The 27,507-nt window shown below is 42.8% G+C and overlaps 4 protein-coding genes across 7 annotated transcripts; 2 read left to right on the forward strand and 2 right to left on the reverse strand.

Annotated features, from left to right (window-relative positions):
* The first annotated feature begins 228 nt into the window (after window positions 1-228).
* LOC6536662 (kelch-like ECH-associated protein 1B) lies at window positions 229-7,078 on the forward strand. 4 transcript variants are annotated; one of them, XM_015192396.3, is made up of 6 exons: window positions 229-323; window positions 3,481-3,797; window positions 3,872-4,129; window positions 4,193-4,875; window positions 5,045-5,250; window positions 5,314-7,078. In XM_015192396.3, exons 2-6 carry the CDS (start codon window positions 3,489-3,491, stop codon window positions 6,090-6,092), a joined length of 2,235 nt encoding a protein of 744 aa, XP_015047882.1. In that variant the 5' UTR covers window positions 229-323; window positions 3,481-3,488; the 3' UTR covers window positions 6,093-7,078. The 4 variants fall into 4 exon arrangements, with proteins under 4 accessions (XP_015047882.1, XP_039232184.1, XP_002097234.1 ...); XM_039376250.2 differs by lacking the exon at window positions 229-323 and adding an exon at window positions 364-558; XM_002097198.4 differs by lacking the exon at window positions 229-323 and adding an exon at window positions 1,728-2,523.
* LOC6536663 (30S ribosomal protein S11) lies at window positions 6,635-7,645 on the reverse strand. Its single transcript, XM_002097199.4, has 5 exons — window positions 7,429-7,645; window positions 7,240-7,370; window positions 7,084-7,184; window positions 6,876-6,941; window positions 6,635-6,814 (listed from the first exon to the last, which is right to left on the reverse strand). The coding sequence occupies exons 1-5, from the start codon at window positions 7,623-7,625 to the stop codon at window positions 6,707-6,709; spliced, it is 603 nt and encodes a 200-aa protein (XP_002097235.1). The 5' UTR covers window positions 7,626-7,645; the 3' UTR covers window positions 6,635-6,706.
* A 42-nt stretch (window positions 7,646-7,687) lies between these two features.
* On the forward strand, window positions 7,688-9,902 carry LOC6536664 (guanine nucleotide-binding protein-like 3 homolog). Its single transcript, XM_002097200.4, has 5 exons — window positions 7,688-7,841; window positions 7,905-8,790; window positions 8,850-9,100; window positions 9,164-9,574; window positions 9,645-9,902. The coding sequence occupies exons 1-5, from the start codon at window positions 7,820-7,822 to the stop codon at window positions 9,818-9,820; spliced, it is 1,746 nt and encodes a 581-aa protein (XP_002097236.1). The 5' UTR covers window positions 7,688-7,819; the 3' UTR covers window positions 9,821-9,902.
* A 171-nt stretch (window positions 9,903-10,073) lies between these two features.
* LOC6536665 (mothers against decapentaplegic homolog 6) lies at window positions 10,074-26,714 on the reverse strand. Its single transcript, XM_002097201.4, has 8 exons — window positions 26,342-26,714; window positions 25,489-25,617; window positions 21,890-23,187; window positions 15,898-15,951; window positions 15,711-15,836; window positions 11,787-12,005; window positions 11,577-11,727; window positions 10,074-11,506 (listed from the first exon to the last, which is right to left on the reverse strand). Exons 3-8 carry the CDS (start codon window positions 22,893-22,895, stop codon window positions 11,341-11,343), a joined length of 1,722 nt encoding a protein of 573 aa, XP_002097237.1. The 5' UTR covers window positions 22,896-23,187; window positions 25,489-25,617; window positions 26,342-26,714; the 3' UTR covers window positions 10,074-11,340.
* Window positions 26,715-27,507: the final 793 nt, after the last annotated feature.

Genomic DNA, 27,507 nt, shown 5'->3' on the forward strand with positions numbered 1-27,507 from the left:
GCCGACCATCGTTTCGCTATCGATAAGTCACGTGGTTGACGTCTTGGAATTTCTACTTACATGTGTAGAAAATAGATTTTTTTTTCGAAATAGGTTAGAATAGGTGAGCAAAACAACTTATTTAAAGTTCTAACAACTAAAATTTATTGTAAAGGTTGTTGGAAGTCTTTAACACTATTTATTTTATAAATATCCGCAATCTTGTTGTCCATCCGGCAACTCCCGCTGTTAAGTGCCGAGCGTTTTTCAACACTTGCATGTTTACCTCAAGAAGAAGAGTAGAAAAAAATCGTTGTGTAGTGGCAAAATAAATAAATACAGATGTGAGTAGCAGTAAATAAAACATACAAAGTGCAACGAAAAATTTTACATAAAGTGCCTGACCTTCGCATAGTTTAGTTAACAGTTTGCAACCTTTTATTTAACAGCGAACTTACATTTATCTTCGTGTGAAAACCTCAATGAAACAAAGGGAGAAATTAACGGTGTACTTGCCCATCCATATACGTGGTTATATACACAAATGTGTAAAGTATCTGTGAGATCTTGAAATCCGTGGTAATTAAGTGTAAATGTTTGCCCTGCATTGCAGTAATTTCTTAATACAATGTGACATTTTCACATTAACGAATGGTGGCCTTCTTTCGAGCTCCATTTCCATGGCCTCTATCAGCTGTTTGGCACATGGCATTGGAAGTGCGGGTGTGTGTATGTAAATAGTATGTAGATTGTATGTACAGTACGTACATGTGTGCAAGGGTGACAGCTGTCTCCCTAGGGAGAGCAATGTAAGTGAGTAATATTTGTTTATGTGAAGGCAAAGTTCATCGGTACCTGCACACACACTCACACACCATCAACATCCGTGCTGATTACGCCGCTGTTTTCACCTACACCAATGTACACTGCGACCGTGTGTAAGGTTTTGCCTCCTCAGCATGATTCGGCACTATTTCGCCCAGTTTTGCCTTTATCATTCATTTACCAACAGCCCAGCGTCACTTAACGCGGAAATTTTAAAGCCGCAATTCGATAAACCAAGATGCTCATAGGTTACTAACGGGTGTGGATTTTCCAAAAAGCGTTAGATTTGGTTTTTTTTTGCGGGGAAGCCCCTTTTTTGCGGTTGTCTGATAGTTCCTATGGGTTTTATTTGGTGATTCAGATAAAAAAGGAGTGGATACAATTTTGTTTTTAAGTTTATTACTGAAAAAAATTATAGACGTCTAGCAGATGTTCTGGAAAGATTTATCAACCTTAAGTTATTTTAATCTTTGGTTTCGGATAGTTATTAAACAATAAAAAATATATTAAGAATTAAAATTTTTTCAAGGCATTGTTTTTTCACAATTGTTTTAATAAGTAATAAGTTAATTTCTCCAATGCACAATGTTAAGTTAAGAGTGTGTCAGTGATATTAATATTTCTATCGTCATGTGATAATGCGTTCGTAAATTGAAAATGATTTGGGAACATGACTAGCTACTCCCAAAATTATTGCCTTTTTCAATTGCCTGGTAACAATGATTAATCGGACAAAAAATATGTATAAATATATGTATGTAAAAACAATATGCATAAAGGGTTATGCTGTGGAATTGCAGAATAGAGACGTTTATCTCTAATAAGTTGGTCGATTTGTTCGTATTCCATGAAATATGCATACGAAATTAGTTTATTTTTGTTTTGATTCTATTCAAAAGTTCATTTTGCACGGACTTTGAACAAATTTAAGCTATCTTTTGAACGAAACGAAATTCCTAACTGCTTGCATGACGCGCGTAAATTTGTTGAACATACTGTGTAGCCGCACAGTTACCCTGCAAATTAATTAGTTGGGTACATAAAAAAGTGAGGCTTCCTAAAAAAACTTGCTGGACGGGTTGGGCACTTCGCACCCAAAACATAAAATCATGGCAACAAATTATGTTTGCCATAGGCACAATTCGTAAGCGTCATCGTTACAAACTGAAAACGCAAGCAAGCCGTGCGTTTCATTCATGGCGTATCTTTTATCGTCACAACGCGGAGTATATTCACCTGTAAGGGTCCAAAAGAACCGAGTCACATGGGTACACACATGTAAGCATGATAGCGCTCTTTGTAACGCTCCCCGCCATCCGAGAGATAAGTCGTCTCTGGGGCCTCTGGGTCTTTCGATTCGGATTCCCGATGGGCCAGGCCAGACGCAGCAGACCATGGCAGTCAGTTGACGGGCTCTCTCCACGGCGCACGCATGATCGCCGGAGCGGATTTACGGAGCAGCAGCTGATCGATCGTGCGCTTTCATTTTCACACGGACTTTCAGTCTTTGTTCGCGAATTGCCATTATCTCAAGTGGAGTGAAGCGAACGATTATTGAAACACAATTGATTATTGTGATCTGACGAAGCTGTGCAGGATCTCCTTATCGATCCCAGATTAGTGCCAATATGCAAACCCAAATGCATTCGCCCATGCAATATGAGACTCACATCTCCAACATGCCCACCCACAACAGCTACTCCTCCAGCCGCCCAGAAGGTTGGTTTTTTTTTCCGTTCTGGATTTTAGCCTGGGGGCACAGTTCAATTCGCAACGAGTTTGCCAGAATATTTTGTTACTCGGGCTTTTGGTAAAAAACCACTGATCATGACAGTGCGAATCAAGTTCTATGGCGGGTTCCACACACTAAAACAGCCCACAATGATTGGCGAAAATGTTTGAAACGATTCTAGATTGTGCTACAGTGAAGTCACCTGTATGTGACTGTGAGATGATACAAATTAATGGGGTGAAACAGCACATATTTAAGTTGCATTGCTTGATTTGGACGCGTGTTTAAGCATTTGAATAATTAGAGACAGTTGAAACATTATCGTGAAAGATATATAAGTTTGTGGAAACGGGTTTGTGTTTACAATGCGAATTCCGGTTGGCAATATAGTATCCATTAAAAAGAGTGTACTTGAAGCACTGAAAGTGTTGTTTTAGAGCTTTAATCTTTAACCTTATCTTAGTGTTTTAATCAATAATTTATAAATCTTTCACACCAATTTACTATAATACAAATTAGTAAATACATATTCATATTCAAAAACAAAATTACCAACCGCTCGAATCTCTAGAGCGTATTAAAGGCCGGTCGTATCTAACCTTTCTGTTATCTTAGATATGCATAAAATTGTACGTCATTTCACACTTGGTGGATTTCTTTAAAGTGCCATCTTGGATTTTTGCAAATTCATAACAGATTAGATAATATAATAGAATAAATAGCAAAAGCTGATTGTCGATCTATTTGCGGTGGATGAGGTACAAGGGTTACAGGGCTCAACTGTAGGGCGTGTGTTAGTTTCCCAAAGTTATATTATTAATAGTTATATAGTATATATGTTATTAATAGTTAATAGTATATGAAGTTTACTATATATTTATTTAGTTATTAAGTAGATTCAAGGGTATATATATTACAATATAGTTTGTTGCTCGATTTTCCAGAGGCTGAGATGAGCAGCACTACGGAAAGTTGTTCCATCTCATGCGGTGGTCGGTTCGGATCGGCGCACTCGACCTTAGATGATCACGATGCTACAGATGACGACATGACCTTCTGCATGTCCAACTACGCCAAGGAGGCCCTGAAGATGATGTACATGATGCGTTCGCACGGCATGCTCACAGACGTGGTGCTGGAGGTGAAGAATGAACTCTTTCCCGCCCACAAAGTGGTGCTGTCCGCAGCATCGCCCTACTTCAAGGCCATGTTCACAGGCGGACTCAAGGAGTCGGAGATGTCGCGCGTCCAGCTCCAAGGGGTAAGTTGAGCTCAAGCGCGGCCCTCAATTGGTTGGTTTAATGGATGAACAGTTCGTCCGTTTCGCTCTTTCAGGTGTGTCCCACGGCCATGTCCCGCATCCTCTACTTCATGTACACCGGCCAAATACGCGTGACTGAGGTAACGGTGTGCCAACTCCTGCCCGCGGCTACCATGTTCCAAGTGCCAAACGTAATCGATGCCTGCTGTGCCTTTCTGGAGCGCCAATTGGACCCAGCGAATGCCATTGGCATCGCCCACTTTGCTGAGCAACACGGCTGCGTTGAGCTGCAAAAGAAGGCCAATGTGTTCATCGAGCGTAATTTCACTCAGGTAGGTGACTACTTTACCATACACAAATAGCATAGTGAACTATAGCTACTGAGTTATCCATAGGTGTGCCAAGAGGAGGAGTTTCTTCAGCTTTCGGCATATCAGGTGATAGCCCTGATACGAAGGGATGAACTGAATGTGCAGGAGGAGCGAGAGGTTTACAACGCTGTGCTGAAGTGGGTGAAATACGACGAGGACAACCGGCACTGTAAAATGGAGCACATTTTGGGCGCTGTACGTTGTCAGTTCCTCACGCCAAACTTCCTCAAGGAGCAGATGAAAAACTGCGATGTTCTGCGGAAGGTGCCCGCCTGTCGGGAGTATTTGGCCAAGATCTTCAAGGACTTAACGCTGCACAAGTGCCCGGGTGTCAAGGAACGAACCCCCAACACCACGAGGATGATATTCGTTGCCGGCGGCTTTTTCCGTCACTCACTGGATATTCTGGAGGCCTACAATGTAGACGACAAGACGTGGACGACACTGCCGAATCTTCGCATTCCAAGATCTGGTTTGGGTGCCGCCTTTCTCAAGGGCAAGTTCTATGCGGTTGGAGGCAGAAATAACAACATTGGATCTTCCTACGACTCGGATTGGGTTGATCGCTATAGTGCAGTCACCGAGACCTGGCGTCCCTGCGCTCCCATGTCCGTGCCACGCCACCGAGTGGGCGTGGCGGTGATGGACGAGCTGATGTACGCCGTGGGCGGATCCGCGGGCATGGAGTACCACAACACGGTGGAATAGTAAGTAATGTTAATTTTTTGAAAAGACATACTAGTTAATTTGAAGATTTCTATATTTGGCGGTGCATTCTATGTGTGTCTATAAACACATAACATTAATAGGTTAGATAATTATTATTTTACTATCGACATGGTTTAACAATACCCATTTTTTTTAACTCCTTTGCAGCTATGACCCGGATTTGGATCGCTGGACTCTTGTACAGCCGATGCATTCCAAGCGTTTGGGAGTGGGTGTTGTGGTGGTCAACCGTCTGCTTTATGCCATCGGAGGTTTCGATGGAAACGAGCGGTTGGGCAGCGTGGAATGCTACCATCCGGAGAACAACGAGTGGAGCTTTCTGCCACCACTACAAACGGGTCGCAGTGGAGCGGGTAAGAATGACTGTGAGTCCTGTTATCTAGTTTCCAACTAAATTCTGATTTAATTGCTATCAGGTGTTGCTGCAATTAACCAGTACATCTACGTTGTTGGTGGTTTCGATGGCACTCGTCAACTAGCCACCGTGGAGCGTTATGATACCGAAAACGAAACCTGGGACATGGTGGCGCCAATCCAAATCGCACGTAGTGCACTCTCTCTGACACCGCTGGACGGAAAACTGTACGCCATTGGTGGATTCGATGGCAACAACTTCCTGTCCATAGTCGAGGTCTACGACCCACGAACGAATAGCTGGACTAAAGGAACACCACTAAAATCGGGTAGATCGGGCCACGCGTCGGCGGTTATTTATCAACCAGCGTGTTCCACGACATCTATGGACTACGAGGACAGCGACGCACCACAAACCGATGGAAGTAACAACGAGGGCAGGGACGGACATACCCCACAAAACTCGTACGGTAGTGGGAGTCCACATTATCTTGGAACAGCGTCCAATATGCAGTTTCATAGTTCATTTGGATCAAGCGGCTGCAACAACTGTGACTCGGAAACGGATATGAAACCAGATATTACTGCAGAACAGCATAGTTTTCAAATTCCCGCCATCAAATCAGAGGAAGAGCTGGTCAATCCAAGCTGTCCCTGGTCTACAATGCAAGAAAGATTTCGAAGAACTCCACCAGCGTCTTTCTCAGAGAATGTGCAAACCGTAGATAGTGTGCGTCATAAACTTTTTAAAACGAAAAAATGTTTTTTAAGCACAGCAGCGAAAGTTTTTCACAGTCACATCGAAGATCGCCTGCGAAAACTCACGAGTACAGCCACATGACAATACGAATCCGAGCCTCACGCTTAGCCTCAACCAAAAACATTATTCATTGTACAAAGCCTGATCGTTTCCCCTAGAATTCCATGTTGAGAAGCAGCATTCCATTGTAATATTACTAGTGTGTTCGCTAGGTGATAATTAGTCAAACCGTTTTTATGGCATCCATAACATAACTGGCGCGCGTCAGACAATTTTAAAAAGATTGATTAGGGTTAATAGTTGATTAGTGGGAGGAAAGTTTCGTATTTTATGTATTTTGTAGGTATCCAAACTGATAGATTGCGTATTGTACTTTTTTAGCGTAGGATAAAAAGAGGAATTATGTGCATCCAAAATAGTTTTTAAGAAAAAAACAAATAGGTTAAAAAATATTAAACAAACATATTTTACAAAATTATTTAATCTGTTATTAATCTTTTGCAAACCTTTGGTCTACGTGTGGGTTCTATTTATTCTGTGGCAACAATAAGGCCATATATAAATTTCTTCCCATTAAACTCACCGTGACAGCGCTATTCCATTTGAAAGATAAGCTGTATTTGTTTCGTATTTGTTTGTAAAGGACTATTTGTGTATTTTTAGCTTTTAAACAAGTTGTCTAAACAAGTTTTACATTAAAGACTCCTCTGCTTTCGGGGCCTTGGAGGATTAAAGGAAACATGCGTGTTGTCGGTTATGGAAACGATGTTTAGGCCACCCATTTGCAGTCCTTTGATGGCCGACTGAATTAAAAATATTCAATTATTTTTAAATGGTATGAGTGACATTATGTTTGGCACATACCATTCTTCCAGGACCAAGACCTCGGACCTTCACTCGCACAGTCTTCCAACCCAATTCAATGGCTTTCTGAAATACAATCGAATTTTTTGTACATTTATAGAATTAGTTTAACATCCTATTCAAATAGAATATTGTGTCCCATTATTATCCAAAATGTAGTTTGTAGTTTTCCACTTTAGTAAAACCGATTTTTCTGAAAAGTACTTACTCCACTAATGGTGACCGCAGTAGCTTGAGCTGCAATGTTGGTTCCCTTGCGGGTGTTTTTGAATCCCTCAATTCCGCAGGATCGTATCAGCCGGAGGACTCCTAGACATAGGCTATACGTTAGTGCACAGTGGGTGTAAAGTTCCACATGACCCACCTTTGTGATCCGTGACGGAAATAATTGTGTTGTTGGGTGAAACGCGAATATTGCAAATGGGCAGCTCGTTAAATGGCGTTCCATTGAATAAGGTGGTGGCGGTGCTGGCATCCGGGAAAAACTTAGCCTTGCTAAATGGAAAACTCATTGCCATCAAGATTATATACAAATGTAAAATGTAATCCCAACCGGTTGATAAGTGTGTCGATATCCACGGTTTTTTCGCCCACGGTTCCTTCGTCTTTGGCCGGTAAAGATGCAAGCATTTCCTTGCGGTCCTCCGCCTTCCGCCAGCAAGCGCTCGTGTGTATCCTAGAAGTCTGGAGCGGCACAGCGGGCAGAGTAATGCTCCGAAGAGCACTTAGAAATACACTTTTAAGTGACATTATTAATTTAATTCGCAGAGGGTGCACAAAAACCAAATTACATCACACCGCCAGTCTGGCAACACTGGTAGTGTTGGCTAGCACGCCACAACAAGTGGGCACGCTTCGTAGTGAATGACAAAAGATCCAGAAGAAGACTATCTTCACGTGTTCTTGTTTTAAGTTGGTTTTGATTCCGGTTATCCTCGTTTAAAATGGCTCTAAAAAGGTTGAAGAGTAAGTTTTTAGTATATTTATATTGATTTAATGTAGCTTTACATGTATATCCATAATCCGCAGCCAAGAAATCCAAGAGGCTGACCGGCCGCTTAAAGCACAAGATCGAAAAGAAGGTGCGCGACCACAACAAAAAGGAACGTCGCGCAGCCAAGAAGAATCCGAAGAAGGGTAGCAAGAAACAGAAGCTCATCCAGATCCCGAACATCTGCCCCTTCAAGGATGACATCCTCAAGGAGGTGGAGGAGGCAAAGCAGCGCCAGGAGGCCGAGCGTTTGGCTCGCCGCGAAGCCTTTAAGGTCGAACGCGAACAGAACAAATTCAAGACCCTGGAGTCCATGGTCGAGGATGCAGACATGCGAAGCACTGTGCACGGAATAATGCACGAAAACGATGCCCAGGATCAGGACGAAAAGAAGTACAAAAACGCTGTGACCAAGGAGCAGTCGTTGAAGCAGTACTTCAAGGAATTCCGTAAGGTAATAGAAAACGCCGACGTTGTCCTTGAGGTGGTTGACGCACGTGACCCCCTGGGGACCCGCTGCAATGAGGTTGAGCGTGCCGTTCGCGGTGCTCCGGGCAACAAGCGACTGGTCCTGGTGCTTAACAAGGCCGACCTGGTGCCGCGAGAGAATCTGAACAACTGGATCAAGTACTTCCGCCGCAGCGGACCCGTCACCGCCTTCAAGGCTTCCACACAGGATCAGGCCAACCGTCTGGGACGCCGCAAACTGCGCGAGATGAAGACCGAGAAGGCCATGCAGGGTTCTGTCTGCATTGGCGCCGAGTTGCTTATGTCCATGCTGGGCAACTATTGCCGCAACAAGGGCATCAAGACCTCGATTCGCGTTGGCGTCGTTGGAATTCCAAATGTAGGCAAGAGCTCCATCATAAACTCGTTGACCCGCGGTAGGTCGTGCATGGTAGGCAGCACACCAGGAGTGACCAAGTGAGTTAAAATTTATCACTGTGGTGCATCGAATTTATGAAATATATGATTTTTTGCAGGTCAATGCAGGAAGTAGAGCTGGATTCCAAGATCAAACTGATTGATTGTCCTGGAATCGTATTTACCAGCGGAGGTGAAAACTCTCATGCAGTGCTGAAGAATGCACAGCGTGTAGGTGATGTAAAGGATCCCTTTACCATTGCCGAGAGCGTGTTGAAGCGTGCCAGCAAGGAATATTTCTGCACGATGTACGATATTACAAACTACGACACATTCGAGGAATTCTTCGCCAAAAAGGCAGCCAGAATGGGTAAGTACTATAAATTCGAACTGGCATAAATGACAAACATTCGTTTCTTTACGCTTATTATAGGAAAATTTCTTAAAAAGGGAGTGCCGGATGTTGTGGCCGCAGCAAGAAGCGTGCTAAATGATTGGAACACGGGCAAAATTAAATACTGTACACAGCCTCCAGAAGTTAAGGAAGAACAAAGTGTGCACATAAGTGCTTCGATAGTACACTCAGAGGCTCGCGAGTTTGATGTGGAAAACTTTGAGTCCATGGAAACGGAAATCCTAGAGCACTGCGCTGTGAAAACTGATGACATTATGGAGATAACGTCTACCGGGCCTCTAGAGATTAGACAACCGCGTGAGGAAGCGGAACCTGCAGATAAAATAACTGCCAGCTTGGTCATAGACGAGAAGGAAAAGCCCGCAAAGGGTCGGAAACGAAAGCTAGATGAGGAAAAGGAGAAGGTTGATCCCAGCCTGCTCTTAGAAGGTAAGCATGTATAAACCTTCACTATGGAACATGAAAATGAATTAACGCTCTTGTTATATATAAATTCTAGAAAACCAATCCCTCAATAAAAGCATCAAACAACAGCAAAAGCTTAAAAAGAAACAAAATGTCCGCAACGAGAAGAAAATCTCCAAAATTACAGACGTTCTGGATAGCTTTAGCTTAGGTTCATCCTCTTCCAAGGCAGAGAAATACGATTTTGATGAGGACTATGTGATTGAGTAAATTCTGCCTTAGTTTTAATAATTAAATAAATCTGTTGATAATACACTATAATATAGAAGGGTGTAAAGTCTCTGGAAAACTACACTACCATTTTATTACTTTGAAAGGAGCCATCCTTTTGGTCCTTTTTACTCTGGATTTCTCTGGGCCAAATAAAAGTAAAACCCCGATTTGACCGGAGCTCTGCTCATGCCAAAGCCCAAGAAAATTTAACTACCCGGTGTTGCTTCAAAAAATGAGAAAATCGTAAAAGTTTAACGTGGATCGCATTTATTCTTAAAACGAAATACATACAAGGCTGGGATTTTAGGATGGCCTACATGCAGTTTGGTTTGGTAAGGGTTAAAAGATCTAGCGCACGGATTTTAAATAGAACACCAGTTCCTCGAATTCGCATTTGCTACAGGTGGAAATGCAAACGAAGTTGGTGCATTCATGAATGGACAAAAAGCGATTACAGATTTAAATGAAATTATTCTATGGTACTCAGCTGCTGAAGGTATCGTGGTGCGATAGCTTTCTATACATTTGACAAATGACACATATTTTAATTTAAACAATGAATGAACGTAATGATGACAACGAAAACAGTCAAAATATCAACATAAAACAAATAATGTTCGAACATGACGTGTGCTTTCTAAAGCCAATCGAATCCTCTTGCGCTAGAATCTACAACCGTATAGAATTTGTTAATGGTGTTTTTTCTTTAACCTAGTATCTATGCAGATTCTACTGAACAGATTTGTATTTCAGTGATGTTTGGTTTCATTTGGGTGGGGTATAAATTATGGGCTTGGGTTGCTCTAAAAACGTCGCATAGAAAAGGTAGTGGCTTCTGAATGTATTGCATCGTAACTAGACTGTTCGCCATTCTCGAAACTATTAACCCTGAAGTGCCTTCTGTTTAGTATGTATGTAAGATTAAATATTTATACATATCATATAGCTACTGGCAATGGAGCTCTAGCCCCATGCATCGGTACGTACTACATGTGTATATATAGAGTGAATCACAGGATTTCAATTTTTGCTAAGTATTTTTAACAATCAATTACTATGTATTTCGGCCCGACTCGCTTCGACTTCTCGTCTCCTCTCTATCTCTCTTTCTCTCTCTCTTTCTATCTCTCTTAATGCGACTCAGATGCGTTAAAATTAATTTCGATGTGTCTACTAGCAGTAATTGAAACTTGTTTCGTAATTATGTATATTAACATTTAAAATGATTTCTTTTGCAGTCCTTTGTTGTTCCAAATTATTGGTTGTTTAGTGGTTAACTGGCGGCTCGATCTCCTGCCTCCTCCCGCCAGACACCTCCATCTCGTCCTCGCCGGACGATAATCCCTCAGTGCGCACACCTGTCTGCACAGCCTGGTCAGCAGCTTCTGCGCCTTCTGCAGCAGTTGGCAGCGCGATCGCCAGCAGCTCACCTCGTCGCATGCGCATCCCAAGCCGGGCTCAACCAGGTGCTGGGTTACCGAATGAGGTCCTGCCGAACGGGCCTGCATCAGGTACTGTCACCGCAGATGGCTAAAGTGAACCTCCAGCCAGCAGGGGCAGCCCATGATGTCCTGTCTTTTGTAGTCGCGTCCCCAGCCCTTGCCAAAGCTGATCTTTATGCTGAAGTAGTCGACGGGTCCCATGGGGTGGTGGCCTTGCCCTTTCATGCTTAGCAGCTCAGCCCTGCAAATCGAAATAAATATACTCCATAAGAGGCTCTGAATTTCGGGACAACTTTATTGATGGATCTTACCTATTGGTTTCAAAGGCCTTCAGACAGTAGCCCGGCATCACCTTGCACACTCGGTCCAGATTTTCGGCCAGAGTGGGTGAATCGACAAAAATGGTTGTATTCCCACGGTTGTAGATCCACACATCGCCGTTCTCCAGGCTCAATGTGACCCCTGTGAGGTGTACGCCGATTAAAACCTCTTGTCCACGTTAGAAAACCCTTTTCTCTTACCCAATCCGACCGTCTGACGCGCTGTTGGCACCGCCTCCGAGTGCATCTGACTGCCTGCGGGTGTGAGGTCACGTAGGCACATGCTGTCCACCTCACTGGCCACAATCCCATCCGTATAGATATTGACTGCGTTCGTTTTGGCGTGAAAGAACTCCCCGACGCGGTGGGCCATCTCCCAGTAGGCGATTTGGCACCATACCTTGCTGTTGATGTTGTGATCTGAAATTCAAGCGAAACCAGATGCTATAGATGCAGGTACCATTTTTAATAGAGAGGGACTATAATAATTGCAATTCTAGTTTGTGAAATTGTATGTTTGCATGTGCCGAGGTATAAAGAGATGGATTTGTGATGAATTTACAAGGACTGCTGAATTGCAACAACTTCTCATATCTTTCACTTCTTACGCTGCGATAAGGTTGACGCCTAAAGATTACGATGTCTAGTTAACTAGCTAATTTATTTGTCAGATTGTCAAGTCATTAAATTCTTAAAGACGCCTGCGATAATATTATTCCCATTAATAACTATTATTCAAATCGCAGTCTTGTAACCCGCATACAAATAGCAGGCTAAAGCGGTAATAACTCTTTCGCCGCCCAATAAAATGTGATTTAAAATTGCCATAACATTCAAGCGATATCGGGGGAGTAAGCGCTATATATCGCCATATCGTTTGAAAATACAGAAAGAACCAAGAGACGGCGACTACGGCGAGTCGCGCATTCAACCAGGCACATTCACATTACGTTCTCACTCACTTGTGTGCTCAGACATTTAAATGGTAATAATTTTGGCGCCAGGGCATTACGTAAACAGACCGGCGACGCGTATTCTGTATTTGAGTGGTATTCATTTGCGCATATGTATATCAGCCTGCTCGGCTCTGTTTGATATACATACATATGTATGTATGTCTGTATATATAGTACGCAAACCCACAGAGTCTGTTTATGGGTTCATTTGTATATTCCGATTCCGAACGCGTGTCGGGCCAATAACAAAGTGAGAAACAAGTGCCACTCTTTATTTGAAATCCTTGCTGACGAGAGTTTTCGAAAACGCGTGGGCTTTGAGTACAAATTGTTTGAAATTTATGTCCACATTAAACCATTCATAAAATTGAAAATTTATATTTAATTGAATGAGTATATGTACCTATGAATTCCTCAGAATTAGTAAACAAAATGCGCTGAATTTAACTTTTATAGTCGTAAGACAATGCTAACATTGCGTATACGCCACCGTATCCAAAGTTATTTATATATATGTATATATATTTGTTGATACCTACTTCGGATGACACCATTACCACTGTCAGCATAAACCCACACCCTCGTCTTGGGAATTTATCAATCAACAATGGCATAAAGAGCATTGTCAGACAACAGAGTGCAAATATCGCGCATACGCCATGGTGGCCAAATTGCCAATTGCAACAATGCCAGCGGGTCGATAGTCGATTGGCAGTGCAGTTGGCCAGAACGGCCAAAGCCGATTCGAGAAATGTGCTGTGCGCATTGGGCGGCACACACAATCTACAATCGCTCGGCGATTCAGAGGAAAATCGAGGGAAATCGCTGGGAAAACGAAAAGGCCGAAAGGCGCTAAAGGCCAAGCCCAGGCGGACGGCTAGTGGCGCCAAGTAAAAATATATCGCAATAAATCCGTAGACGGCTTTTAAAATTTTGCATGGCAAAGAATGTGCCGAATGGGGTCGCAGGCGGCAGGCGGCGGGCGACGGGGGGCCAGCGGGGGCGTTGGACGCTGCAAGTGGCGCCTGTCCGATGTTTACCTAATTAGGTCGACGCCGGCGATTCCGTCGCGTCTCGCCATGGCCACGAAAAATTGTTTACCCCACCAGGCTGCCGTCGCCACCTTGCTCGCTCAACTGGGAGAGCAGCAGCTCGCCAAGATTGTGGGCCAGTGGAGTTGATCTAGGCGAAAGGTGATTCGGAAAATTGGGGAATCAAATTGGCCCCATTGTGCCAAATCAAATGAAATTGAATATCTACGTAAAGATTTCAACAGGTTCCGCCACATACATTACACTCAACGTGCCAAATTTTTCGAATTATTGGCCTTGAATAAATAAATAATTTTTGCATTTCCATTTTTTATATTTAAATAATTTTAATGAATTCATGATTCTTATGGATTGTTGCCTTAACAAGGATAGAATGAGATTTTTCGTGTGAATTTGATTTATATCGTGCAAAATTGTGATGGAGAGGTGTTCTATTTAAATTAAAGATTACCGCAGTGAGTATTTGAACAATGCTTGCAATACACTTAACAAAGAACTCTATGCTGAAGGAGGGTTCTGCTTGAAAGATCTGCCTACTGCAGTTTTTCCTGTACTACATTTTTGTGAATTCGTAGCGCCGCTTCATGGCTGCTGATTCCCCTTGCTAATATTTATGTAAGTAGGTACATAAATGTACATTCATTTGTGTTAGATGCCCGAATCCACGGGCTGCTACATCATCTTTAAATTTAGAATATTTTATCTTCAATCTGTGTGCATGTGTGGGTCGAGGCAGTGGCCTGTAAGTTTGTTGGTGGCACACATGTGGTGCCTTCGGGGAAACACGGATGCTCGACTTGTGTGTGCTCCATTTCGGGCGAGTCCCACCGGCGAAGAAGTTGCAGTAATGCAATTACGAAATTGAATCGATTGCTCAAGAATGCTGAAAGTATGTGGACGATTGAACCATCTCACATTACTTATTGCCGTTCCCTTAGTTAATGTCTATATCGGTAGAACGCATTTTGAAAATCTGCAACTTATACTATATTGCATCTTAAGGCCTCTAAATTCCCTCGTTTTGCTTATCGCCGTCCATCATTGATTCAAAATTCCTTAGAAGGCCGTTTAAGACCATCATTTGCAGTTCAAAGACTATGCAAACAATGTCCATTTGACAACTTGTGATGGGAATCAATCAAATCGGAATTTCAATCTATTTTTAACTGGCCTGTCACCCAATCGTCGTAAAGCCGCAACTTAACGGTCCATTTAAATGTAATAGTTTTCCGTCGTTCCGTCGCCAGTACAATGCCATAAAAAAGCCAAATGGACGATGGTATACACACACACATATGTACGTACGCGTACGTATGAATGCATGCATGTGTGAGTTCTGGCCAGTTTCAGTTTCACGGTGCCGTCTCAGTCGCCGGGTAATGGTAGTGCCGTGAATGATATCATAGCCCCCATAGCCCCATAGTCCCCATAGGGACCCCTTGTGCCCCCTCGGCCCACTCACCCCCTTTCAAGCACTCTTGTAAGTTAGCATTAAGATTGTGGCGCCATCGAGAGCGCCAACTCACCTCGCTCTCCGCGCTCACGCCCTCTCTTTCGCTCAGCCTGCCGCCGCCCGTGTTTGTTTTTCGCTCATTATTTATTTTCATTTCGTTTTTGCTGTTTTCGCTTAAAAGTTAATATCAATATAGAAAGTGACGACCTGACGCGGCAAGCTGGCGCCACGATACAACAACAACTTGCCCGCCAGAGAGAGCGCCGCTCACACACACATCAGCAGCGGGCCCCAGCCCCAATACACCTAAACGGCAAAATAATCGCAACACTTCGTGCTCTCCCTCTTTCATACACTGAACAAAATGGCGTTACATATTAACTAATAATAGCATTTGGATATATATTTTTAATCTATTTGGTTGAGATCGGTATTTAACTTATGCTTAACTTCAAAAAAAGATTTTTTATTAGGGCGGAGTTGTGATATTTAGTTCAGAATTGTATTGAAGCAACCTCTACATATCACATTATAACTTCATGCTTCATTTTAAAATCCAAATATTACAAATTATTAACAATTTTTATTTTCTGTGCACTATACCAATTCCCTGATAAGCGGGGGAGAGCCAAAGGGGAGAGGGATTTTGGGGCACAAAACTCACCTTTTCCATCAGTGGTAAACGACTCGTAGAGAGTCGGCTTGTAGAAGCTCGAAATGCTGGTGCTTTGGGCACTCCACGTGCTCAGCGCTGCCGACTTTGCATCGTTCTGCGAGTCTTCTTCGAAATCTGCAAGATTTGGCGATTACTAATCATCGGATCGAAAATCTATATAGGGGAGCCGGCTTACCTGCATCTCTCAGTCTCAGCATTTTTGAGCGTTGGTATGGCGGCGTTGGGGCTTCTAAAATGGAAGACAAGAGAGGGGATGGCTTTAGATATCTTGAAGATACATAATTAGAGCTTTATAATTGTATAAATAGTTGTCTTAGTTTTGTAATAGATGCATGATAAATAAGTAAAATCTGCAGATCTTAAGCATTATCAGTTAAGATCTGATAAGTTTTATATAACCAAATTGTTAAACAATTGTATAACAGCACAGTAAACCATTTGTTTAGTACTTTTTTAAGATCACACTAACATCAGGTGCTCGAAAGAGGTAATCAACTTTACAATGACATAATTAAAAATTCAGTCCAATTCGATCTGCCAGAACTCAAGTTAGTTTAAGCTGGTTTCCTACTCGAAAATTAAAAAACAAAATATACCAAGTTTATGAAATAACTTGACTGACTAAACCACATTAAAATTCTTATCTCAACCTTATCAGCCTAATGCACTTTTACCTAGTTTCATTTTGGACAGCCCCATGGGAGATTACAGACCCTTTCGAGTTAACCAAAAGTTCGAGTTATAAATGCGCGTCTTCTAGTCGCGGGCGCATATAGGATGAGATCATGGTTCGCAAAACTAATACTAATACTAGTGCTCGAATATTTGAGCAGCAAATCAAAGCGAAACAAAAACAGAGAGAGAGCAACAAAGCCAAACAAAAATAAAGGCCAGAAAAACTAAAAACCACGAAGAAAGAAAAGGCAGTCGAAACAAACCAAGGCGTAAGCGTAAGCAAGCCAAACATCAGCGCGGCGATATAAAAATAAATAATCTTTGCATATCAGCCAGCCCCACTGGGGGACATTTTATTTTTATTGGCGCAGAAATCGTTTGATGTGCGGCGATCTCCGATCTCCCATCTCCCATCTACCATCTACCAGCTCCCATCTCCGATTCCTATGGCGCTGTATTTAATCTCGCTTACATTCTACATCCTACACCGTTTTCATTCTTCCAGTTTACTCCCAAATAAGCAAACGGAACAGGTCGTCGTTTTTGGTGGCTGAGATGGGCGCAAACAAAGGCCTCAATGGATTACCTGCCAGTTCCGAACCTCTCATTCAATTAAATAAATTAGCTTATTTATGAAACGTCGCATTAACATTTTATGGGATGCATTAATGTATTACTTAAAAAATAATAAACTGTTTGACGAGAGCGCCATGAATATAACAAATTTTATTATTATTAGAAAGAACTCTGGAACAAGTTTAACTACCTTTCTGTTTTTTTACCATGTATATGTATAATTATTATGCAACAGGTCCACTTTGGTTTATTAATAAATTTAATAAAAATAATACACTTTAAGATAAAAATAAAATAGAAGCCCTTTGGATAAGTTGTTATTTTAAAGGGGCACGGCAATATGTAAATCAAACCAGACATAAAGCAAATCAACTTTGCATCTAAATGTCTTTGATTAGCTTCCACCCAATCAAATGCAAATCTATGCGGTACATGTAATAGAAATTAATATTCAGCCAACAAAAATCGCCACAAAACATTGCAGGCAAAAAGCACAAATAAAGGTGCAACAGGTGAGCCCAGATTTCGATGGGAATAGAAGATCTGCGGCAAGTAATGCTCTTGGTATTCTGACGGCGCATAAATCGCTTGATGCGCCTCGTCAACGGCGCCTGGCGACTCGAATCGCCTCCAATGTACCCAGATCGTGGCGATTCGCCACCGCCACCGCCGCCAGTCCCCAAGCTCCAATGTACCAGTTAAACCTGATTACGAGCGGCCGCGTCATCGACGCCAACGTCGAAAATCTAACAATTCTTAAAAGAACCATAAAAACAAAAACACGAGCGCCGCAGCGAAACCGAAACTGAAACCAAAGGGAGAGCCAACCATTCCAGCACGCCATCAAAAAGCTGATGGATGGATCGTATGACCAGTCGGCGGAATAGGCAACCGAATATTCACGGCTCTGGATTTGGGGTTCTGGCAAAAGAGGGCCAGTCCATTGAGTCAGATTCCAGTAATTGAAATTTAAACCAGGCGATTCCACAAAGGGGACACCGCTTTGGTTTTCGACCATGCTCCACATTTCGGTTCGTATTTAAAATGGGTTTCAAAATGTATAGCATAACGTATATGTATTAGTGAAAATTATCTGATATGTATAATTCAATCACTATAAAACCATTCACTAATGTTTCATTTGGCAATCATGCTTACAATATATTTTGGTCGAAAATAATTTTAATTTTTAGGTAATATCTTGTTGTACACAGCAGTGAATGCGTTTCCATAAACTCACCTCCAGCACACCTGACATAATGACTAAAGCAAGCGTAGAACCGAACTCCGTGCTATTCGAAGCATACAACGTAATTAGTCAAGTTGCCTCCATCGAAATCATTAAATAGTCCCGAAACGATTTCGACCAGCGCAAATATGCCAGCATAAATATGTATCTGTAGCCGATCTTCAGAGGAACACACAAAAACCCTCAACCGCGCAGTGCTGCTTTATGGCCAAGAACCGCACCTCTGTGAATGGGATCGGATGGATGGGGCAGAGGCACGCAAAATGATCCTTATTATAGGTGCCTCGCTGCGAGGCAGGGACGTTGGGGTCGGTGGAGTCGAAAGAGCCAATGGAACCGCGATGTCCAAAGACCAAAGCACCGGTCGCGGGACCACTCGTCGTTACAATTCCTGGAATTGTGTTCCCCGACCGATGCGGATGGAATAACATTATCGACTTGTTTAATGTGTTCGGCGCCATCATTAAAAAACCAGTCACTGTCGGGACGTCGTCCATCCGCCGGCCAGACGACGATGACACAGCCAGCAGAAGGCAGCCAGAAATCCAGAAAGCCAAAGAGCCAGAAAGCCAGAAAGCGGCCTGTTGCCTGTTGCCGATTGCCGATTTCCCTGTTGCCAGTTCCCTGTTGCCTTTTTTCCAGATGCCAGTGCACAGCCCGTTGCCGTTGCACAGGCACACTGGTAAAGTGGCACAGGTAAGCCGACCAGCCAGGTAAGGGAAGCTGTATCTGTATCTGTATCTGGAGACCGGCACGAACAGAGTCTTCATGTTTCCCAAAAGATTGTGTTTTGTGCACAGGAATGTCGGTATAGACATGCCTTTTTGCCATCACATCTACAGTGATTATCGGTTAGGAAAAGACTCTGAAACTGCTGGGCATAAAAAAGTGGTGATCTTAATCTTAGTCGCTATTAAGTTAAACATCAACAAGTGAACGTATGCAATTTCCTAATTAATTTGTTCGCAATCTTACAATCGTTCGGATTTCTTATGCTATTGACTTCCCCTAATTAAAGGTTTATTTTACATTTATAAAATGGCTCATAAAAAAGGTTTGTATTCTTATACTAATTGGGACTATTTTCTTTATGAATTAATAAACATCACATAAAATGTACACATAGTTTTACTACATTGATAAGAACGACCATTCATCGATCTTTATTTGGTGTTTCTTTTTGTTTGTACGGTGGAGTGTTGATGAGTTTGATAGGTGAAATCATTGTAGCTTCAGCAGAAGTTCTTCCTTCTGCACATGGCACAAAAGTGGGGTTGTGTTCGAGGTTTGAGGTTTGGGATTTGAGGTTAGGCTAGCTCCGCATATAGCACCATCGCCAATTGATGAAAACAACCCACACATATGATGTATTACATGCATGCAGTTTAGTGCTGATATAATAGTGCGATTAGATTAGCACTAGAACAACGATCCATGTGCCCATACAGTTAGTTGTAAGCTCGGCCGAGTGATACGCACGTTCTAGATAACGTTCAATGTGCCCAGTAAATCTGTTGGCCGGCAAATGGGTTATAAATAAATGGCACTCGTCGATAGCTTTCAACCGTGATGAAAAGCTAGCTGCAAGCAACGATGTAAGTGCATGGTGCATCTTTCAATCTGAATTCGATGTACGAGTATAATGCCTACAGATGCAATTGGTATGTCTACGTATTTTTGATGCGCCAACGAAGTGTGTGCATGCGCGTGCTAAAAATAAAAACAAACAAATCGGAAAGCGCACATGTATGTAATGCACATATGTACGATGTACATATGTATGTACATGCACATGCTCCGATGTTTGCCCGAATGTACATAGTGCGAATGGGATTTTTAAACGGTGCGCCAACTAGCTGGTGGCGACGGATATGCCGCGGCCCCAGCTACAGTGAAGCGTCCCTTAAAAATCTAATCAAGTTTTGATGGAAATTTTGTTGTAGAGTAATTTAACATTTTAATGTCTTATAAAAAATAAACGGAAAAAGAAGAAAAATTCCACATTATAAGTATATTATTCCAATAAGTAGGCAACGTTTTCATTCAACATCCTAATTAATAAAGTTTTCCACTGAGAATATACATACGCTTTCTTCAAGTTCAAAAATGATTTTAAAAAAATACTCAGGGTGGGTCTGGGAGTTTCCTAAATTTCTCAAACTCCTCAAGCTTTTATGCCTTGATGTTTGAGGTTTGATTTAGGGCAGCTGGACTGTATTCTGAATGATTCGAGTACTCGGACGAGTACGGGTAATGGGTAATGGGTATGGGCAATGGGTAACGGACTCCGCCGACTTTGCTTTAGCTTTAGCTTTTGCGTTTGCGTTGGCGACGACGCCTGATTATTTCCTGGCGCCAGTTTCTAAATTTACGCAAATTATTTTGAAAAGAATTTAGTTGCCGTCATGTTGGGCCGACCGTTTGCGTGGCGCTTTCACGCACATTCTCCGCCGCTCTCTCTGCTCCCCCACGTGTGTGCGTGTGTTGGTGCTCGAGTGTGGTGTGCGGGCCGTGATAAAGCGGAATAAATGAGCCGGAGAGCGGTGGATCCGGTGGGTGTGTGAGTGCGCGGTGTCTATGTCTGTGTCTGGGCAAAAGTCAAGGCGGCGGCGCACAGTGAGCCAACACAGAGAGAAATAATAATGCAAAACTAGTTCACATCATGAAATAAATCCAACCATATCTGCTGCATCCTGCTTCTCCAAATATTCCATTCAAGTAACAAAATCATTTTTGAAGTTTGTTTATTGAAACCAAAGGCAAATGCATTGAAGAGGGATGGTAATTAAACTACGAATTTCTTTCATTAATGAATGTACGTGCAAAAATGTAGAAGTAGCACTCACCACATGACAATTGTAATTGTATGTAAAAGCAAATGTAGGTATTTTTATCCAATCAGATAATTTTCATGTAGTATCTACACTTTCTTTTCTGTGCAGGAACTTGAAATTCAGTTTAATGCATGCGGATGATACAGATACAGATGCACCTTGTATCTGGCTCTTTTGGCTTCGCTTTGGCTCTCCAGACCGAAAAACACTCACTCATAAGTACGAATACCCACACCACAGCAAAGTGCACAGCACATGCTTGTTTGCGAAAAAAATCAAATTGGCGAGCGGCGGCAGTCGTATGGATGATTTCGCATGCCGCAGCGAAAGTTCGCTTGTGTGAGTGCCAGTGCCTGTCTGTGTGGCCTGGCGCCACCAAATACATGCTCACCACACACCCAGTGCATTGGTGTGCGTCTGTGTGCCTTCACCTACAGTGGCGGGCACGGGTATTGGCACAGCTGGCGCTTAGATTGCTATTAGCTTTTCCTCCCGCCATAAAGATTCGGATAAGGTGCGAATTTATTGGGGGGAAACCAATTGCAAATGAGGTTTGATCGATCCAAGTTCAGTAAGCAAACGCGATTTGCACCCTTTTTCGGTTCCGGAAGTGGAATTGATAAATTTGAACAATTCCAAGAAGTTCTCCATTACATTAAATTAGCCAACAAAGTTGACAAGTAAAAACCTTCTTATTGGATTCCGAATTATATGTACATTGGAAATCGACAAAAGTTCTGAGGTGTGATTTAGTTTAGTTCTAACTGCTAACTTTCTCAGCCTAGGCTACTTCATAGAAGTGACTCCCTGTGGCAGGAGAACAGTGGTCCTACCTGTTTCGGGCTGGTGCAGGATGCGAAACCAATGCAGCGGGTTGCAGCACGTGTAGATGCAGTCGCGGGCGGCGGGACAAACAGGCAGTCGCTTCAGTTCCTTGCCGTTGGTCAATTCCCGCCAGAAAAACAACCGGCTGGCGGTCACGTGCGGCTCCCAATCCGTTTGTGATTTGCAGGGTTCCGAGGGTATCAGTATGCACTGCAGGTAGGTGGGTGCGGTGGTGGTGGGTTCCACGACATCGCGCTGCGTCCTGGTCGGCGGATCCACGCGACTCTTGACTGCCAGCAGAAGTGCGTTTCTCTGCTTGCGCTTGAGTTGCTTCATCAGCGCATCGAAATCCTCGCGAGTACGTTTGCCATTCTGGACTTGCGTTGGTGGAGGATATGCGGCGGCTTTGGCCGTGCTGACTGGAATCGTGAGTGTGGATCCGGTGGTGGACTCCGTCGCGCCGCCGCAGCATTTCCGAAACATGGTCGTAAAGGTGGTGGCACTTATCATCCGGCGGTCCACCGGCTGAACATGTCCCTGATCCGGATTCCGATCCTGATCCAGATCGCTTTCGTCGATCAACATATCGTCGCAGGAGCTTGCGCAGCTGCAGCCAGGAGCGGTACAGCAGTGGTCGCATGCTGACGGAGGCGGTGACAATAGGTCCATGTGATTTGGCAGACGGCGGTACGGATGGCTGTTGTTGTTGTTGTGGTTTTGCCCCTGACTCTGACTCAGACTCAAACTCTGGCCACAGGAGCTGGAGTTTGAGCTGGAGCAGTCCATCGCGCAGGACATTGAACTGTAGGGCGGCGGCGGCGTCTGTCGCATTGCCAAGGAGTCCTCCTCGTCGCAGGAGTAACCAAAGCAAGGAGGACTCTGATGAGGGCGGTGTCGATGTGGAGGGGGAGGCGGCCGTGGTGGCTGAGCGGGCGGTGCTGGTGGCACCCCATTGCTCGGATTGTTGCTGGACGCATAACGCCATAACGCCTTCTTTTCTCTTGGGAATATCATGGAGGGACATACAGTTTTGCGGTAACATCGATCCTATTGTATGCGCATTATTTGTAGTTGACTAACTTGGTTCGCGGACTCGACGGGGCCGGCTAGTCACGGTAGTTCACTTTTTTCCTATTTCGCAGCTCGGTTGCACGGGGTGGTAGGTGTGGGTGTCTGAGAACTTGGGTTTACTTTGGGGCGGCCGAGGGGCGCAGGGAACATGGGAACTTGTTAAACTGTTTTATACTCCTCGTATCACTCGTTGATATGCTTTCGACTTGATATGTATTGTCCAGTGGTGTGCACTCTGCAATAAAAGAGGGGTAAGTTGATTAGTCACTGGCCTAATTGGTCTTTCGAGCATCGTTAAATGCACTCGTGCTTAAGTAAAACAGGGGTGGCGTTCAGAAAGGGGTTGGCCTGCAATTAATCCTCAAAACCAAATAAATCCAGCCCTGACATCTTTAAAAATCTGGTAATTATGTATTATTATAAATTAGATTTTAATAATCCAAAGTATACATACGTACATACATAGTTATACCGATCGGTTTTAATATGAGGCAAAGTTTTTTCTGTAAAAATACTATGTTAATCTTCTAGTACTTAATGTTCTGACAGCAGATAAATATAGATTATATGATTTGGAAGATTCCAATATAATCAATCCGTGTTGTATTTGAAATTTAGCAGTTAAACGGAACTATAAAGGTGGATACAAACATACATATGTATGTATGCATGTATAAAATCGATAATGAGTGTAGTTTTTGTTTCAATGTGCCACATTTCCTATAAACGGGCTAACATCCCCGTTTTCGACTTCCAGACTACGCCCGTGGTGGCAGGCAAGGAATCTGCTGGTGGATCGCTTGAGTGAGTAATGCCCCCCTCCACGCCCTCTTTCGCCGACGGACAGCCGACGCCAGTGCATATGCAAAAGATCTGTGCGGCAGCATCAGCTGTCGGCGGGAAAGAGACGGACGATGGTGGGGGGAACGATGTGTAAGGGGGAACGAACGAGGAGCGCCGCAAATTAACAGCCCAAATATGCTTGTGTTTGTTTGTGTACGTGTATGTGTGTGGCCCATGCGAGCATTTCCATTTTGTTGCTGGCATTTCTTGCGCTCCTTATCGACGACAAAAGTGGCGCCGCCGGCATGACGGCAACAACAAGAAAAACAGCACAGCAGCGACGAACAGCAACAAAATTACGAGTCAGCCCCACAAACACGCTCACCAACACCAACACAACACACCGCACACTCGCGCTCTCTCGCTCACTCACACTTACAGAATGCTTGCGTGCAGAGTAAAAAAAGGCAGGGCGGCGGGCGTGCGAGCGAGAGGGAAGTGCCTGGCGCCACTGACGTAATAAAAGAAATAATAGTAACGATGTCGGCGGCAGAGGCGTCGTCGGAATGGCGCCACACCAACACACGCTCACCTCAGACAGACACACGGACAGGGACGAGCGACGCGACGCGACGGTCGGTTTGTCAGCCGGTTTGACAAGTTGAAGAATCAACAATTTAAGGTTGAGGTGAGTATGGAATAATCTACCGCAGCCGTGGTTCACAAGAGAGCCCCAGAGAGTGTGAGTGTGGTGGGAATTAGAACCGAAGGCGCTCTCGAAACTCTTCTGAAAAGTCGGCAAGTCGAGAATTTAACGTTCTTGAAGTCTATCTTTGTATCAGAACTTATGAGCGCCCAAGAATGCATCTGAGATTTTGTCAATCGGGACCCAAATGGATGTGTTTCAAACAGTAGCTTTATCAGCTAACAGTAGCTTTCTTCAAAAACAGAGCCAGTACTAGTAATACATTTAAATGATCCTTTATTCCTTCTGCAAGCTTATACATGCCTACACGATCCATATTTTTCAAGAGACGAAAATGCAATTCAAAAGCGATACAAATTATATACATCTATAACTGCATTTATGCAGTATTTTACTTCAAAATTGTGGAGTTATTGATATCCACTGGAAAACCACTTTTAAATTAAAATATTAATCAAGAGATCAGTTCCTAAAGGTCATAAAGTTAATTTATTAAGAGCAAATCCATAAAGCAACAAGAAATTGCGCATCAACACTTCAAAGCCATTTAACCATCAATTAAAAAAAGTCTTTTGACAAGAATTTCTATTCAAAACCGCTGAGTAATTATTTTTCCCAAATTCACGTTTACAAAAACAAGCATTATGTATATACTATGAACTGACTCTCTGATAAAGAAAGCATGACTAATTTCAAGTCCAATTGGAAACTATCGCAATTTGGTAACAGATATCCGCGACTGATTAAAATATGTGTATTTAATAAAATTCCAAAGGATCCTTTAAGGCAGTGGTATTGCACAAACTGAAAAAAAAACCATAGTTTGCCAATCGGCTTTTGAAAACAATCAGTTTCGAAACCACATCAGAGTAAAACTAAAATAACGCTAATGAGTTTAAAGAAGGCCTGCTGTCTGAATAATTAGCATTTGTTTGTTGACTTTCCAATTCAATAGTTTCCAATTCCTCAGCTATTTTGCATAATCACGAGTGCACCTTTTTTAAACGGATTGAGCTTGAATTCTAAGTAGTGAAATTAGGTACTTACTGTTACACAATTTGTTTGTGTTTAAGGCGGTTTCCGGTTTATCCTTTCCTTATATTGTTTTAATTTTTGATATGTTTGGGTGGTTTTGATATGTTTAGAGGTTCACTTGATAATTGATATTTACATTGACTGCAGAAGAAACAGAATATTAGCAACGAATTCGAATTTGTTTAACACGTGCCGACGGGTTTTTGTTATTGGATTGGTAATCGCAGTTGATTTTTTCTTTTCTTTTTATTTGTTACTGGTCAGTCACTTTTTGCTATGCATAAGTGTATGTATGTTTGTACGCTTGTGTGGATTTAATAAGGTGCGAGTAATGTGTTGATTTCGGTTGAATATTATGTTGAAGTAGCCGAAAGCCGGAAAACAATAACAATTTTAACGTGGTGGAAAAGGCCTTTTTTGTTGGCTTGCGATTTGCGCTCTGCTTTGATTCTGCCGGCGTCGCTGCCGCCGCAATATACGTATACGTATGTTTGTTTGTATGGACAGTGCAGGTACAATGTGTGTACGTGGCTGGCGAACAATTGCATTTCTTTTCTTTCTGTTATTTGCCCAGTTAAAGCTTGAACACACTTATTACATATTTGGACCGTATTTTCCCCCCGATGCTCAATGATTTTTAATTTGCGCAAACATTCGCACACTAACACACACACAAACACACGCACGCCAACGAGATCGAAGATCCGTTATCCGGGTGTAGAATTCTCGCTCTTTCTTGGCACACACAAACACAAACAAATGCATAGAATTCATAACAGCAAGCAGCAAAAAACAAAAGATTTTCGCCTGACGATTTCCAATCCCCTTCGATTTTCACTTCAATTGATTTGCCTGCTGCACTCACACTTTTTCTTTGTATTTCCTCCTTCACATTTCTGTTCTAGAGCGCACAACAACTTCACTGCACTTGTTTGTTGTTTACGACGCCCGCGTTTACAACAACAACAAAATTCCGTAAATTTTGCGAAAAAAAGAGTCGGGAAAAGGCGAAAAAGTCCGATTTTCCTGCACTGCGTTGCGTTTCGTTGTCATTGAATTAACCCAAAAATCATTTAGCAGTCCCGAACACAAATAACGTTATTTCGGAATATTTCTCGTGGCAATACGTCAAGTATCCATCTTTTGGTTGATATCTTTCGGATTCGGATTTCTCGAACGGCAAAGGAACACACAAGCGGCGCGGTTGAAAATTGTTGGGGCAATGAGCGCAGCGCTCACGACACACCGTGCGGATTGCTAGTCTTTGGAGCTGTGGGGAATAACTTGAACGTTGAGTTTGAGAGCGCAAACTGTTTCGTTGCGAGAGGGATGTTGAGAGAGAGGTAAATTCAGTAGCCATGATATAGGAAAATAAGAATCATACATCAAGTTCCCGATCTTACAATCCATATGGAATTTAAAATTAATAATAAAAAGACAATAATGGTTAAAATATGTTCAGATTTTGCACATCGCTGTTTCTACTGCGAGTGCTGAACCACGAATCCAAGTCAACTACGAGCGGAGAGCAATCCGTTGGATGGCGTGGTGAGTTTTATGTCGCTCCCGCGCGCAGATACAACCTGCGCACGCACACCCACACTTCGCTCCATGCTGGCAGTGCCGTGGGAATAGTGTTGGCTAACGCGGTAATTTTCAAAAATTGATAAGTCTAGTCTTTGTAGCAACAAATTAACTAAATAATTTTTTTTTTACTTTCTTAAAGTTATTGTCTTAGTTTAAGGACATTTAACATTTTTGAAATGGAAACGCAGTATTTAAGCAAAAACATTTTATAATTTGAGTTTTAAGTGGGAAAATAAAGTACCTTCAGTTTGTATTCACGATGGTTTTAAAGATAAATGCTTAAAAGGCTCGTTGAATTAAAGGTACTCTAGTTATACATTCTAAGTACATATTAGCCCCCGTTAAATAAGTTGGTTGATGTTGCCAAAAAAACTCCACTCAACTCCCTCGATGCAATCGAGAGCGGAGAACCCGAGGAAGCAACACCGACATTTAGCGCGGTCT

The sequence above is a fragment of the Drosophila yakuba genome, chromosome 3R, assembly GCF_016746365.2.
Source record: "Drosophila yakuba strain Tai18E2 chromosome 3R, Prin_Dyak_Tai18E2_2.1, whole genome shotgun sequence".
Classification (NCBI taxonomy): Eukaryota; Metazoa; Arthropoda; class Insecta; order Diptera; family Drosophilidae; genus Drosophila; species Drosophila yakuba.